This window comes from Meles meles, chromosome 9 (assembly GCF_922984935.1).
Source record: "Meles meles chromosome 9, mMelMel3.1 paternal haplotype, whole genome shotgun sequence".
Classification (NCBI taxonomy): domain Eukaryota; kingdom Metazoa; phylum Chordata; class Mammalia; order Carnivora; family Mustelidae; genus Meles; species Meles meles.
In genome coordinates this window covers 68,583,751-68,596,448 of record NC_060074.1, presented here as the reverse complement: position 1 = coordinate 68,596,448, position 12,698 = coordinate 68,583,751, and the positions used below count along the sequence as shown (strand labels likewise).

Genomic DNA, 12,698 nt, shown 5'->3' with positions numbered 1-12,698 from the left:
GTCGTCTAACCAAACTTAATTCCTGGATAAAAAGTATGAAGCACAAACAGATTGAAAGACTTGGCTAAAATCACACTTCTCGTGAGTGTCAGAGCTAAGTTGGGTGGGTCTAGTATTCCAAGTCAATTATTTTACATTACACAATACTCATAGTTTAGAAATTTTATTATTTGGAAATTTATCTTCAACAGATCTTTGTTAGAATTATAAAACAACAACAAAAATGTTCAAATTCTAGTATCTATTCTTCCCTCCTAGTTCATGTTCTGTTGAATAAACAGTTAAACTTTAGAAGAATAAGTAGTTAGGATCAAGGAAATAGACAATTTAAAGTGGATAAAATAAAGATCTGATCATAATGCTTTCCTCTAATTCTGAAACAGGTTGATTTCAACATTAATTCTTAGATATTTTTCACTCACCTTTCAGACTTGCTTATACAAGATTGTGTGGTAACAGATCTCAAGATGTGGAGTTGATTCAATGACAAAGTTCATTTGAACACTTCCTTCATAGCTACGACTGCAACCATGAAATCAATTTCTCTCACAGGAGGTTTTAGTTTCAGAGAGCTCACATACATAATAATCTCAATCAATGGAAATAATAGGCAGCTTTCTGTTTATTCTTTAGAAGAACTACATCTCAGATGGAAAGCAAATAAGGGAGTAAAGCAAAAGTTAACCCAGAATAAATTTTTTCACTGACAGGTTAAACATCAGTTCATAATTTCATCAAGAGATCTACATTATAATGTATGGCATATTTAAGACAAAAACTTCACGAGATTTGAGGTGGCCACTTACAATGAGAGCTTAAAGAAAGATACGTAAAAAAAGACACTTTATAAAAGGGAAAATTTAAATTGCAAGGCTAAATCAAAATGAGAATCTGAAAAGTTAATGCATATTTGTTTTTATTTAATAGTGATCACATGAATTATAAAGAAGAAAAGGGATATTAGAATGGGGCTTGGGTAGATGTATGCATGCTATGGTTAAGAATAAACATTGTTCTTACATATTATGGTAGTGAGGACAGTATCAATATTACAGGGAACTGTGATTATTTAAAAATATGCAGAACTGATTTAATCTGTACTTTAGAAATAACTTGAATATAGTGTTACACGTTGAAAAGAATTCAGAAGAATAACTAATACCAAATATACACTTGTGTGTAAGAATTCAGAAAAGGCTACAATCTGTAAAGTTAATCGGCTGTATTAAAAATGACACAAATCCAAAACAAGATGCATGTGATATAAAAAGGGGCACTATAAGATTTACTTGCTTCATTAAATCCATGGTTAAATCCACGAAATTTCCTTTTAATGAACATTTAGACAGAAACATGCAAATAGTCTTAGGTTCTACTTAGAGACGTCCCCAAACCCGCTAAGGCTACAATATCCCCCTTTCAGGAGCTAAGCAGGTATTCGGGTAGCGGCTTCCTCCTCTGCATCAGCTCGGTTTGCATTAATTTCTGCGAGTGTTCGGCCGAACCGTGCCCATTCATCATTGCGGGGGACAGCAATCTGCTGTTAAAAGAAAGACAATGTTTTATGTGTGCTGAAATAAAAGATTATCTTACCCAGTATTTCAGTTTGTTTTCAAATAGTTTTTCCATTAAAAAGTAATAATTGACATAAATGGTCTCTCCATAATTACAGAGACTATAACAATGCTTTACAATACATTTCAAAACAAAAGATGATGTTTGGGATGTGTGTTGTGACAGCCTCAGAAACGCTTTTGCTGTTACCACCATCAGTACAAGAGAGAATAACAATGATACTCTGCAAATATAACTCCTATGCACTATTTCATGGATTTTGCTGGTGGGGTGGAATTCCTTAAAATTTTTTACTTCTTGCACATTCCAAATATGAAATAGTTTCTGAAGCATGTTTCAAAGGGCTGGTTTCTTATGAGAAATTTATTTTTGGTGCGTAAGATAACCATTTTCAATATCTTAATCCCTTAATCAGAAGGTACATTATGTTTTACCACTTTAGTGATCTACAAATAGCTAAAGGAAAAAAGAGGCTCATGATGTTTTTGCCTCCCTGAAGCATCCAATGACTAAAACTTTTTGATAATTGTTATCATAATATTGGAGAAATTTCAACACTGCCGTATTAAGGTACAAACCACTCAGTATAGCAAATGAATGTGCCTGCTTCTTAATCTACCATATTAGATTAGATTAGTCATATCCAATATGGTACCTACCAGACACAAGTGACTGTTCACATTTAAATTACTTGAAATAAAATTTAAAATTCATTTCTTTCATTGTGCTAGACCCATTTTAAGTGTTTGATAGCCATATGTGGCTAGTAACTACTGGATTAGACAGTGCAGATATAGAGCAATTCCATCTGTGTGGACAGTTCAATTGGCTATTCTAAATGATTCAATCTACCTCCCTCCAGATCAAATTACTAGAGGCCACAGGGAGTCCAGAGGGGATGGGGACTCATAAGGCATAGCAAAAGAAACAGTGACTAAGGCTTCTTTTAGCCAGGGCTAAGAAGAAGGAAATCACTCCTGAACATCCTATATAGCCAACCCAAATACTAAAGATGACACAAAGATGCAACTCATCCTGCTGGATTCAATGATAATGGCTTTGCAACAAGGTTCAGAAGTCAAGACTCACATTTCACACAGTCATCAAATAACTCTCAAAGATACTACTTTTGATTTCTACTATCTGGCCCAAACAAATCTAAACATATAGAAAAATAAGAACTTAAATCTGTAAAGTCCCGAAGTCCGTAATGCAAAATCTATAATTCAACTCCAAATTTCTTCTTCCTGAAAAGTTTCTAATCTCTAGTAATTTATGCTTCAAGAAATAAGGTAGTTCCAATATATGATATTATCCTCAAAATCTGTTGTGTGGGGACACAGAACATCCAATTTAGAAAGAAAATTAATCTTAAGAGTTGCTTCTGTTGTGGAAAAGTTTTATCTTTACAACCATATGGTTTATACAACTCATGAACCTCGAAGACTAGTGTTAGCCACAAAGACACCATAACTACAATGCCCTGAAAGCAAACAGATGTATCAAAATTATAGGCAGTGAGCCCCATACCTCTCCCACATCATATATGACAATCTGTCCTTCAGAATCACCCACAGCAATCTCTCTTCCAGAATGGGTCCATCTTACACGATTAAGAGCAGGATTACCCTCCACAGAAATGCTGGCAGTTGGCACCTGAAGTCATTTAAAATATAGTGCAGTTAAAAGTTTCATCAAGATTTCTATAAACATGTAAAACAGTAACTCTTCTTTCTTCCAATAGGGCTACATTTTTTAAAACAAAGATGAAAACAGATGAAGAATTTTCCCAACTTTCTTCCTGTTCACTGATACATTATGAATGACATTACAGTCAATCCTTGAAAATGGTTTGGGAAAATAACTTAAGTTCTTATATAAGAAATTCTCACATGACTGGATACACACATCATTTTGAAAGATCTTCTCCTTAATAAAGGATTCTTTGTTGTTATTGTAACTTTTTTAAGAAATCAAGCTGTTTGAAAACAGATGGCCAAAACTCCATTTTAAAGAAACATTTCAAAAGCCCTCATAAACAAATTATGGTTCAATTTTAGAGGACAGAAATTACTTTTGTAGCTTGTGACTCTGTCAGCTGAAACCTGTGATTTGATCCACAGTTCCTAGAAAGAGTTCATACTGAAGGTGCAGTCTGGGTCTTGCCAAAGCTCTTGTTCCCATCAGCTGTCTAGAACAGGGTAGGATGACAGCACCAAGATAATGGCACACCGCCCCCCCACCCCCGGCCCCAGAATCTCCCCCTACTTCTCTTATGCTGAGGAAAAGAGATTTATTTGCCACACACAGAACAGTCAATGTCTGACTCAGACTGGAAGCACCAAAAAGTTTTTGAAACCTGATTAAAAATAATCCTTTTAATTGACACTAGTCATCCCCAGATGACTCATTTAACTCCTAGAATGCCAAAACTGTTACAGAGAAAAACTGTAATTTAGATATATTTTTTGAGTTAAGGATTATAGGAAAGACCCACATTTAAGTATAACCCCAAATCTCAAACACCAAAATCCAAACCGAAAAAATACAATTGGTACCATTTTAGGTAACAATAAAAGTGTAATTAATCCCAACCACCTAGTCAGATACTCTTTCTCCTAGAAGTATCTGAATACTCCTCCTCAAAATACTAAACCAGGAGCTGGCACACTTAACTACTCTTACACTTCTAATATATAACTTCCTTGGCCTGTATATCCAACTATTTTACTTCAAGTGATTTGGATGGCTGCCACCAGAAATATGAAGAAATATGGGAAAGAGTGGGATGTAGGGGAAAGCACCAAGAGACTTTAACTTCTATAACCGTTTCTGACAGAACTGCTAAAACATTCTCTCTTACCACCACATATCAGTATAGAATTCAAGGAACATTTAAAATACACATATCTAAAAGTAAGTAATAGCTGTAGTTAAATTTCATTGCCAGGAAGTAATGTTAGTATAGTAATTAGGAAATTTTGTGGTTTCTCTATTAATTTTATAGTAATAACCCTCTGTTTTCAAGCCTTCATGGAACAAGTCATCAAAATAAATTTTTCTTTCATTTAAATAAGTCAGGCTAAAACTAATGTTTATGGAAGATATACAATTCTGTCAAGACTAAGAGATAATTTAGAAATTCAGAATTAAGGTTAACATACTTCAATAGTCTGAAACGATCTGCTTTGTAGCCTGCGAGTAAAAAATTACCCTGTTGCCTTATGAATGAGACTTTGCCAGGACATTACAGACATGATAGTGCTTTCAGAAGTAAAAGGAAATGCCCAGTGCTCTTGGCAACATTATTTCTCCCTTTAGTACTGCACAGCACGCTGTTTATTATTAAGGGTACAAAGCTTATTTGGTTTCTTTGTGATGAGGCTACAATCACTGAGCCCTTTTACATTTCTTGGGATAAAAGGAATTTCACAAATTATTCAATAAATCTCCAATTTTCTATTTTTCAGTGCAATTTTTGTTATTTTCCTACTCACCTCTGTATCATTATTGAGATTCCACAAATCCAGCCTCCCCATGCCATCCACACAAGCAAACAGGGCTGGGTGGGTGGGTGACCACATAACATCATAAACGTAATCTGAATTATCTTCAAATGAGTACAAAGGCTTGTTATTCTGAAAGGGAAAAGTTGATTCTTAGCATAGTCAAAATACAACATACATCCAATAGGTATGAATAACATTTTATTATATTTAACTCAGCCTAGAAAAAGTTCTTCTTACTTGTTTCACTACAGAATTACCTGGAGTTATGAACTGAGAATCAACTATTGGATTGCAGTTTCTTTTAAACTTCTAGACACCACACTGTTTTAAAAAAGGAACAGAATATGCTTCAAAAACATTTGCCCATGAGAAGACTCTGGGAGGATGATAGCAATGGCAGTTCACTTTTTGAATTCTTCTAACTCTCCCCATAAACCCAAACAAAGCAATGAAGATAGCAAAACCGAAGATTCAAAGACAATATGCACAACGAAATCAGGAGACAAAGCTCCAAATATAAGTAGAAACAAACTGGGGCACCTGGGTGGCTCAGTGGGTTAAAGCCTCTGCCTTCGGCTCAGGTCATGATCCCAGGGTCCTGGGATGGAGCCCCGAATCGGGCTCTCTGCTCGGCAGGGGGCCTGCTTCCTCCTCTCTCTCTGCCTGCCTCTCTGCCTACTTGTGATCTCTGTCTGTCAAATAAATAAAGAAAATCTTAAAAAAAAAATCATTTAACAAAATAAGCAGAAACAAACTTCTACCAATAACAAGGCTTCTGTGGTACAAACATCTGTGCAGGAAGAAGTATGGAAAGGCCTCGGGCTTCTGACAGCCAGAAAGCAGAACAGAAGAGCCTCATCGCTGACAGCAGATACTCACTGGACAGTGTCAGGGAACATGCTGAGTCTGAGAACAGCAGCAGAAACTGGGAGTTCAATGTAATTCTATTTATAAATAAGTGCAAGCAGACTCCAATGTGATATAAGTAAGGTCTAATGGTGCAGTCTGAGTTCGACAAACTCACAAAATTAACAAACCAAAGCTCCCTTTCAGGACAAAGTCTCACCGAAGAGAAACTGCTAGGAGTAGAATCGGCATTGTAGAATATAGCACGGTAGGGACAAAGGGAAAGAGAAGGCTCAGATAAAACTGGTGGAGAGAACAGAAAAGGCACATCTCAGAAAGTACAAGACTGAGAGAGATTAAGTATTTACTTTACAAAAAACACAGAAGAGAAATCTTTAGCCTAAACTACAAAACTAGAAAAACTATCCTATGCCCATTCCCACCCTCCTAAAAGTAGAGAAAAACTAATTTCACTAGTAGAGAATAAGTGACAAAAAAGGATTTTGGTCAAATCCCACACAAAGTTATTGTGGCAGTCATGACAGTGAAATGGAAAATGGTAGACAAGATGGATTTGCACGTGCACAAGAATGAAGAAGGACCCCTCCTTCCTCATACGAGACACAAAAAGTAACCTAAAATGTACTGGAAGTCCTAGCCAAAGCAATCAGAGAACAAAGAGAAATAACACATCCAAATAGGTAAGGGAGAAGTAAAACTTTCACTATTTGCAGATGACATGATACAGAAAACTCCCCAAAACAGCAAGAAGTGATAAAAAAAAATTCAGTAAATTCACAGGATACAAAATTGATGTACAGAAATCTGTTGTATTTTTATATATCAATAACGAAGCAGCACAAAGAGAAATTAAGAAAATAATTCCATTTATAATTGCACCAAAAATAGTAAGATACCTAGGAATAAACTTAACCAAAGAGGTAAACAACCTGTACCCCCGAAACTATAAAACACTGATGAAAGAAATTGAAGATGACACAAAGAAATGGAAAGACAGTCCATGCTCATAGATTGGAAGAGCAAATATTGTTTAAAATGTCTATAATTAACCAAAGTAACCCACATATTCAATGCAATCCCTATCAAAATATCAATAGCACTTTTCACAGAACTAGACCAGACAACTGTAAAATTTACATGGAACCACAAAAGACCCCAAATACCCAAAGATATTTTGAGAAAGAAAAGCAAAGCTGGAGATATCACTATTCCAGACTTCAAGTTATATTATAAAGCTACAATCACCAAAATAGTATGATACTAGCACAAAAATAGACACAGAGATAAATGAAATAACAGAAGACCCAAAATAAACCCACAATTATATGGCCAATTAATCTTCAACAAAGCAGGAAAGAATATTCAATGTGAAAAAGTCTCTTCAACAAATGGCATTAGGAAAACTGGTCAGATACATGCAAAAGAATGAAAAGAATGAAACCACTTTCTCACGCCATACACAAAAATAAACTCACAGTGGATTAAAAACCTAAATGTGAGACCTGAAATCATAGAATACTAGGCTTGAATCCTAGAAGAGAACACAGGCAGTAACTTCTCTGAAGTCAGGTGTAACAACTTTTTTTCTAGATATGTCTCCTGAAGCAAGGGAAACAAAAGTAAAAATAAACTATTGGGACTACATCAAAATAAAAATCTTCCAAACAGTGAAGGAAACAATCAACCAAACTAAAAGGCAGCCTATGGAATGGAAGACAATATTTGAAAATGACATATCTGATAAAGGGTTAGTATCCAAAATATATAAAGAACTTATACAACTCAACACCCAAAAAGCAAATAACCCAATTTAAAAATGCAGAAGATATGAATAGACATTTCTCCAAAGATGTCCAGATGGCTAACAGACACATGAAAAGATGCTTATCATGACTTATCATCAGGGAAATGCAAATCAAAAACTACAATGAGGGCCCCCTGGGTGGCTCAGTCAGTTAGGCAGTTGACTTCAGCTTGGATCGTGATCTCAGGATCCTGGGACTGGGCCCCGCATTGGGTTGGGTTGTCTGCTTATCCCTCTCCCTGTACCCCTCCTCTGCCTGTTTTCTGTCCCACAAATGAATGAATAGAATCATTTTTTAAAAAATATTTTCTTTATTTGACAGACAGAGATTACAAGCACGCAGAGAGGCAGGCAAAGAGAGAGGGAGAAGCAGGCTCCCCGCTGAGCAGAGAACTGGATGCGGGGCTCTATCCCAGGAACCTGAGATCATGACCCGGGCTGAAGGCAGAGTCTTAACCCACTGAGCCACCCAGGCGCCCCAAATGAATAAAATCTTAAAAACAAAACAAACAAACAAAAACCTACAAGGAGATATGACCTCAGACCTGTCAGAATGGCTCTTATCAATAACATAAGAAACCAGTGTTGGTGAGGATATGGAGAAAAAGGAACTCTCTTGCACTGCTGGCAGGAATGCAAACTGGCACAGCCACTGTGGAAAATGGTATGAAGGTTCTTCAGAAAGTTAAAAACAGAGGTAACCCTATGACCCAGCAATGGCACTACTGGGTATTACCCAAAGAATACAAAAACACTAATTCAAAGGGATATATGCACCCCTAGATTTATAGCAGCCCATATACAATAGCCAAGATATGGAAGTAGCTCAACAAACACACAACAAAAACATACATGAGTGTTCACAGCAGCATTCACAATAGCCCCAAATGGAAACCACTTAAACACTCGATAACTAATGAATGGATAAACAAAAAGTGGTATATCCATACAATGGGACAGTATTTGTCCAAAAAAGGAATGAAGTACTGATATATGCCACACATGGATGAACCTTGAAAATATGTGAAGTGAAAGAAGCCAGTCACTTATTGTGATGCCATGAAAGGTCTATAACGGGAAGTTCTGCAGAAATAGAAAGTAGGTCATTTCCAGGAGCTAGATGAAGGGAAAGGAGGAGTAACTGCTAACAGATTTAAGGTACCTTTCCGAAATTTGAAAATGCTCTAAAATTAGACAGTGATGATAGTACATATCTCTATGAATCTAAGAACTGTACAATTTTAAAGGGTGAATTTTATAGTATACGAATTACATTTCAATAACAGGTTTTTTAAAAAGATTTTATTTATTTATTTGAGAGAGAGAGCAAGAGAGGGAAAATAAGCAGGGGGAGTAGAAGAGGGAGAAGCAAGCCTCCGGCTGAGCAGGAAGCCCAACACAGGGCTCGATCCCAGGACCTGGGATCACGACCTGAGCCGAAGGCAGAGGCTTTAACCCACTGAACCAATAACAGTTATTTTAAAGAAAAGAGATAAAGTGAATTTCTTAAAAAGTGATAGACAGAAACTAACAAAGATATACCTATAAAGGCAGCCCCTAAAGAAGAAAACCAAAGCAATACTATAGAATATTAAAAATAACTCAAGAGAACTCTCCTAAAATAAAAGCAGCTTGAAACTACATATTTAAGAGTAGCCTGTGCATCTACGACAATCAACCCTTTAAAGAAAAAGAAAGAAAAGTTTGGCCAGCCAGGTTTTGCAAGGACAATTAAGGACAACAATGCTTTTTGCCAAAAGATGACAGAGTGATATATTTAAGGTAATCAAAGAAAACAGTGTAAATATGGATTTTATATACAGCCAAACTGACCTCTGTAACCCAACAGGCTCTTGTGAATATGAGAATAATGCATCCACAAACACACTACTGTAGAATGAGCTTCAGATGACCAAAAAAACTGAGATGTCAACATAAGGATAGGCAGATGCCAAGTAATTCATGAGGGTAAACTCTTCTTTATTTGAAGTGTAAACAACCTACAACTATACACAACAGTATGAACAATACAGTAAGAATGCAAAATCCAGACTGTGAGAAACTCTAACAAGACAACCAATCTGGTTTCTTCTTCAACGACGACGAATTGAGAAGAGAGGGAAGGAAGCCCTATCTTAAGAGAGGGGCTCAAAAGATGTGTTACTTGCAAATATATGGATCTCATTTGGATCGTGCTTCAAACAAATAAACAGTAAAAAAATTTTTTTTAATTGAAAACTGGCTATTTAATGAAATTAAGAAATCATTTCATTTTGGGGGGGTGTGTGATATAGAGTATCATCGTTATTTTTTTAAGACTTTATTTTTTAGAGATATGTATTGAATATTTGTAGATGACATATCTGGGTTTGCTTTAAAATCCAGGGGTGGGGAGGGTGTCTACATGGAAATGAATCAAACAAGATGGACCATGTGTTGATAATCGTAGAAGCTAGGTATTGGGTACCATGGTTTCATTATACTCTTCTATTTGATTTTATATCTACTTGGAATTTTCCATAAAAAAAAAGAGTTCAAAAATATTTAAAATTTTCATTCAGATATTAATGTCAAGATTATAACTTAATAGCCAAAAATGTTTACCTGTAATTAAGAAATTTTTAAGCAAAACTTTGAAGTAAGCTAGAAACTGAAACTAAGAGGTTTCTTCCTCTCAAGATCACCATTTCCTATAACTCTCTTTGGCAAAAATGCCAAAAGAAATCTCACTCTGAAGTAGTGGTTTTCAATATAGGATGGGCATCACATTCATCTGGAGAGCTTTTTTAAAAAAAGATTTTATTCATTTGTCAGAGGAAGAGACAGAACCTAAGCAGGGACAGCAGCAGAGGGAGGGAGAAGCAGGCTCTCTGCTGAGCAAGGAGCCCAGTGTGGGACTTGATTCCAGGACCCTGGGATCATGACATGAGCCAAAGGCAGACACTTATCCAACCGAGCCACTGTGCCAAGGTTTTTAAAACTCCAGATGCAGCCCCCTGCATCATACAATTCATCAGTGTTTCTGGTGTTGCTGCACTAGTCATTCTGACGTACACCATGATTAAGAGCCACCATGCTAAGGTATATTATTCCTAAGGTGATAGTATACTTCCTCAAGAATATTCCATTTTTAGCCCATTTTATGGTCTCCAATCAAGGGCTTAACAACAGAAATTGTTCAAAATCAAAATCATGTTCACATGCTCCACTCTGTAAGCATATATATAGGTCTACATAATTTTCTAAAGAAGGGGTTATCAATAGAAAAATGGGTAAAAAATTTGAACAGAAATGTTATAAAATGACCAAAAAGTACATGAAATGTGTTTAACCTCATCAGTCTCAAGGTAATGCAAATTAAAACCACAATGCAATGCAACTACACCTATCAGAATTATTAAAATGAAAAAAAAAAAGGCAGAAAATATCAAGTGTTGAGAAGGCTGCAGAACAAGAGAAGATTTCATATGCTATGAGTTGATTATAAACTGGTAAAATCACTTTGGAAAACTGCTTGGCAGTATCTACTAAAGCAGAATGTAGGCGTATCTTATAAGTTTATTTCACTCCTAGGTATATCCCCAACAGAAATAAGTGCTTAAGTCCATCAAAAGACATCTACAAGTGATTCATGAGGAAAAATTTTTCTTTAAAGAAGTATAAACAATGCCAGTAGCAGCACTACTCTTAACAGACCACACTGGAGTGAACCCAAATACCATCAGCAGTAGAACGGATAAACTGTGGTATACTTGCATATTGGAATAGTATACAACTGAGAGAACAATCACTGAATCTCACAAACATAATGTTAATAAGCAAAAATAGCCAGCCACAAATATATAAATATTATATGATTCCATTTTTATAAAATATGAAAAAAGTTATATGCAAATTAAAATTATGTCTTTTTAAAAAAGATTTTATTTATTTGAGAGAGAGGGACAGAGAGAGCACAAGCAAAGGGAAGAGAAGAGGGAGAGGGAGAAGCAGGTTCTCCACTGAGCAGGGAGCCAGATGTGGGGCTCGATCCCATGAGCTGAGCCAAAGGCAGATGCTTAATTGACTGAGCCACCCAGCCGCCCCAACAGAATCTCTTTAAAAAGAAATAATTCCAAGGTCAGAAATATCTTCCTATATAACTTGACTGAGATATGACCTTTTTGAGAAGGAATGTGTCTATTAAAAGTAATGGAAATACAAAGAAGCAGAAGATAGTACTCAATTCAAACATTGTCCAGGAGAGTCTCAGCCAAAGGATTCTAAGAATTACCACCCATGGCAAGGCTATCTCCATGTGAAAATGAATGAATCACACTATCTTTGCTTGATGCCATTAAACATTCAAATTAGAAAACTTCCTTTGTTCCAATTCCTTGCTCACCAAGCAATCTTCTGATTATAATTTGGCTTCCCACGTGGGTTGTCTACAGAGAAACAATGAGCTGGTCAGGCCAGCATGAGTATCTGGGCCTTCTGACAGTTGTTTCTCATTATTAAATTAATAAATTGACCCTCTCCCTCTCAGTGTCTTGGAAGCCTGTTAGTTCCAGTCAGCACTCCCTAGCTAATCAACTCTAGTAGACTGACAAGATTAAGTTTCTGAATTAGGAAATAACAGGCTGGACACTGGCCAGCGGCAGGTTACTATAGTAAATACTACCATGGAGGACTGGGTCCCAACGGTCAGACAGCCTTCCCCAAGAAACACTCTAAATTTGAAGCATTTTTTTCATTTGAACTTGTCTAATATGTGCACAGTTGCTATTCCAAGCATTAGGAATGTCTCTTCAACCTCATTTTAAATGGTGGTGTTCTCTGAGAGTTAAATAATGAAGCCGTTAAAATATAAAAGAGAATTTAAGACATCAGAGATTGTAAAAAAAATTTAAGGTGTGTATGGACTACTTAAGTCTGAAAACTACCTACTCTAAGAAATTACC

General features: G+C 36.2%; 1 protein-coding gene across 11 annotated transcripts in view; it reads right to left on the bottom strand.

The window, feature by feature from the left end:
- Window positions 1-377: 377 nt before the first annotated feature.
- DYNC1I2 (dynein cytoplasmic 1 intermediate chain 2) overlaps window positions 378-12,698 on the bottom strand; it is a 57,013-nt gene continuing 44,692 nt past the window's right edge. For 6 of the 11 annotated variants that reach the window (XM_046019143.1, XM_046019145.1, XM_046019150.1 and 3 more), the window contains 3 exons: window positions 5,073-5,213; window positions 3,106-3,231; window positions 378-1,540 (listed from right to left, as the gene is read on the bottom strand). In XM_046019143.1, coding sequence (XP_045875099.1) covers window positions 1,427-1,540; window positions 3,106-3,231; window positions 5,073-5,213 — 381 coding nt within the window. In that variant the 3' untranslated portion in view covers window positions 378-1,426. The remainder of the gene's footprint in view (window positions 1,541-3,105; window positions 3,232-5,072; window positions 5,214-12,698) is intronic. The other 5 variants (XM_046019144.1, XM_046019146.1, XM_046019154.1 and 2 more) reach the window with 1 other exon arrangement.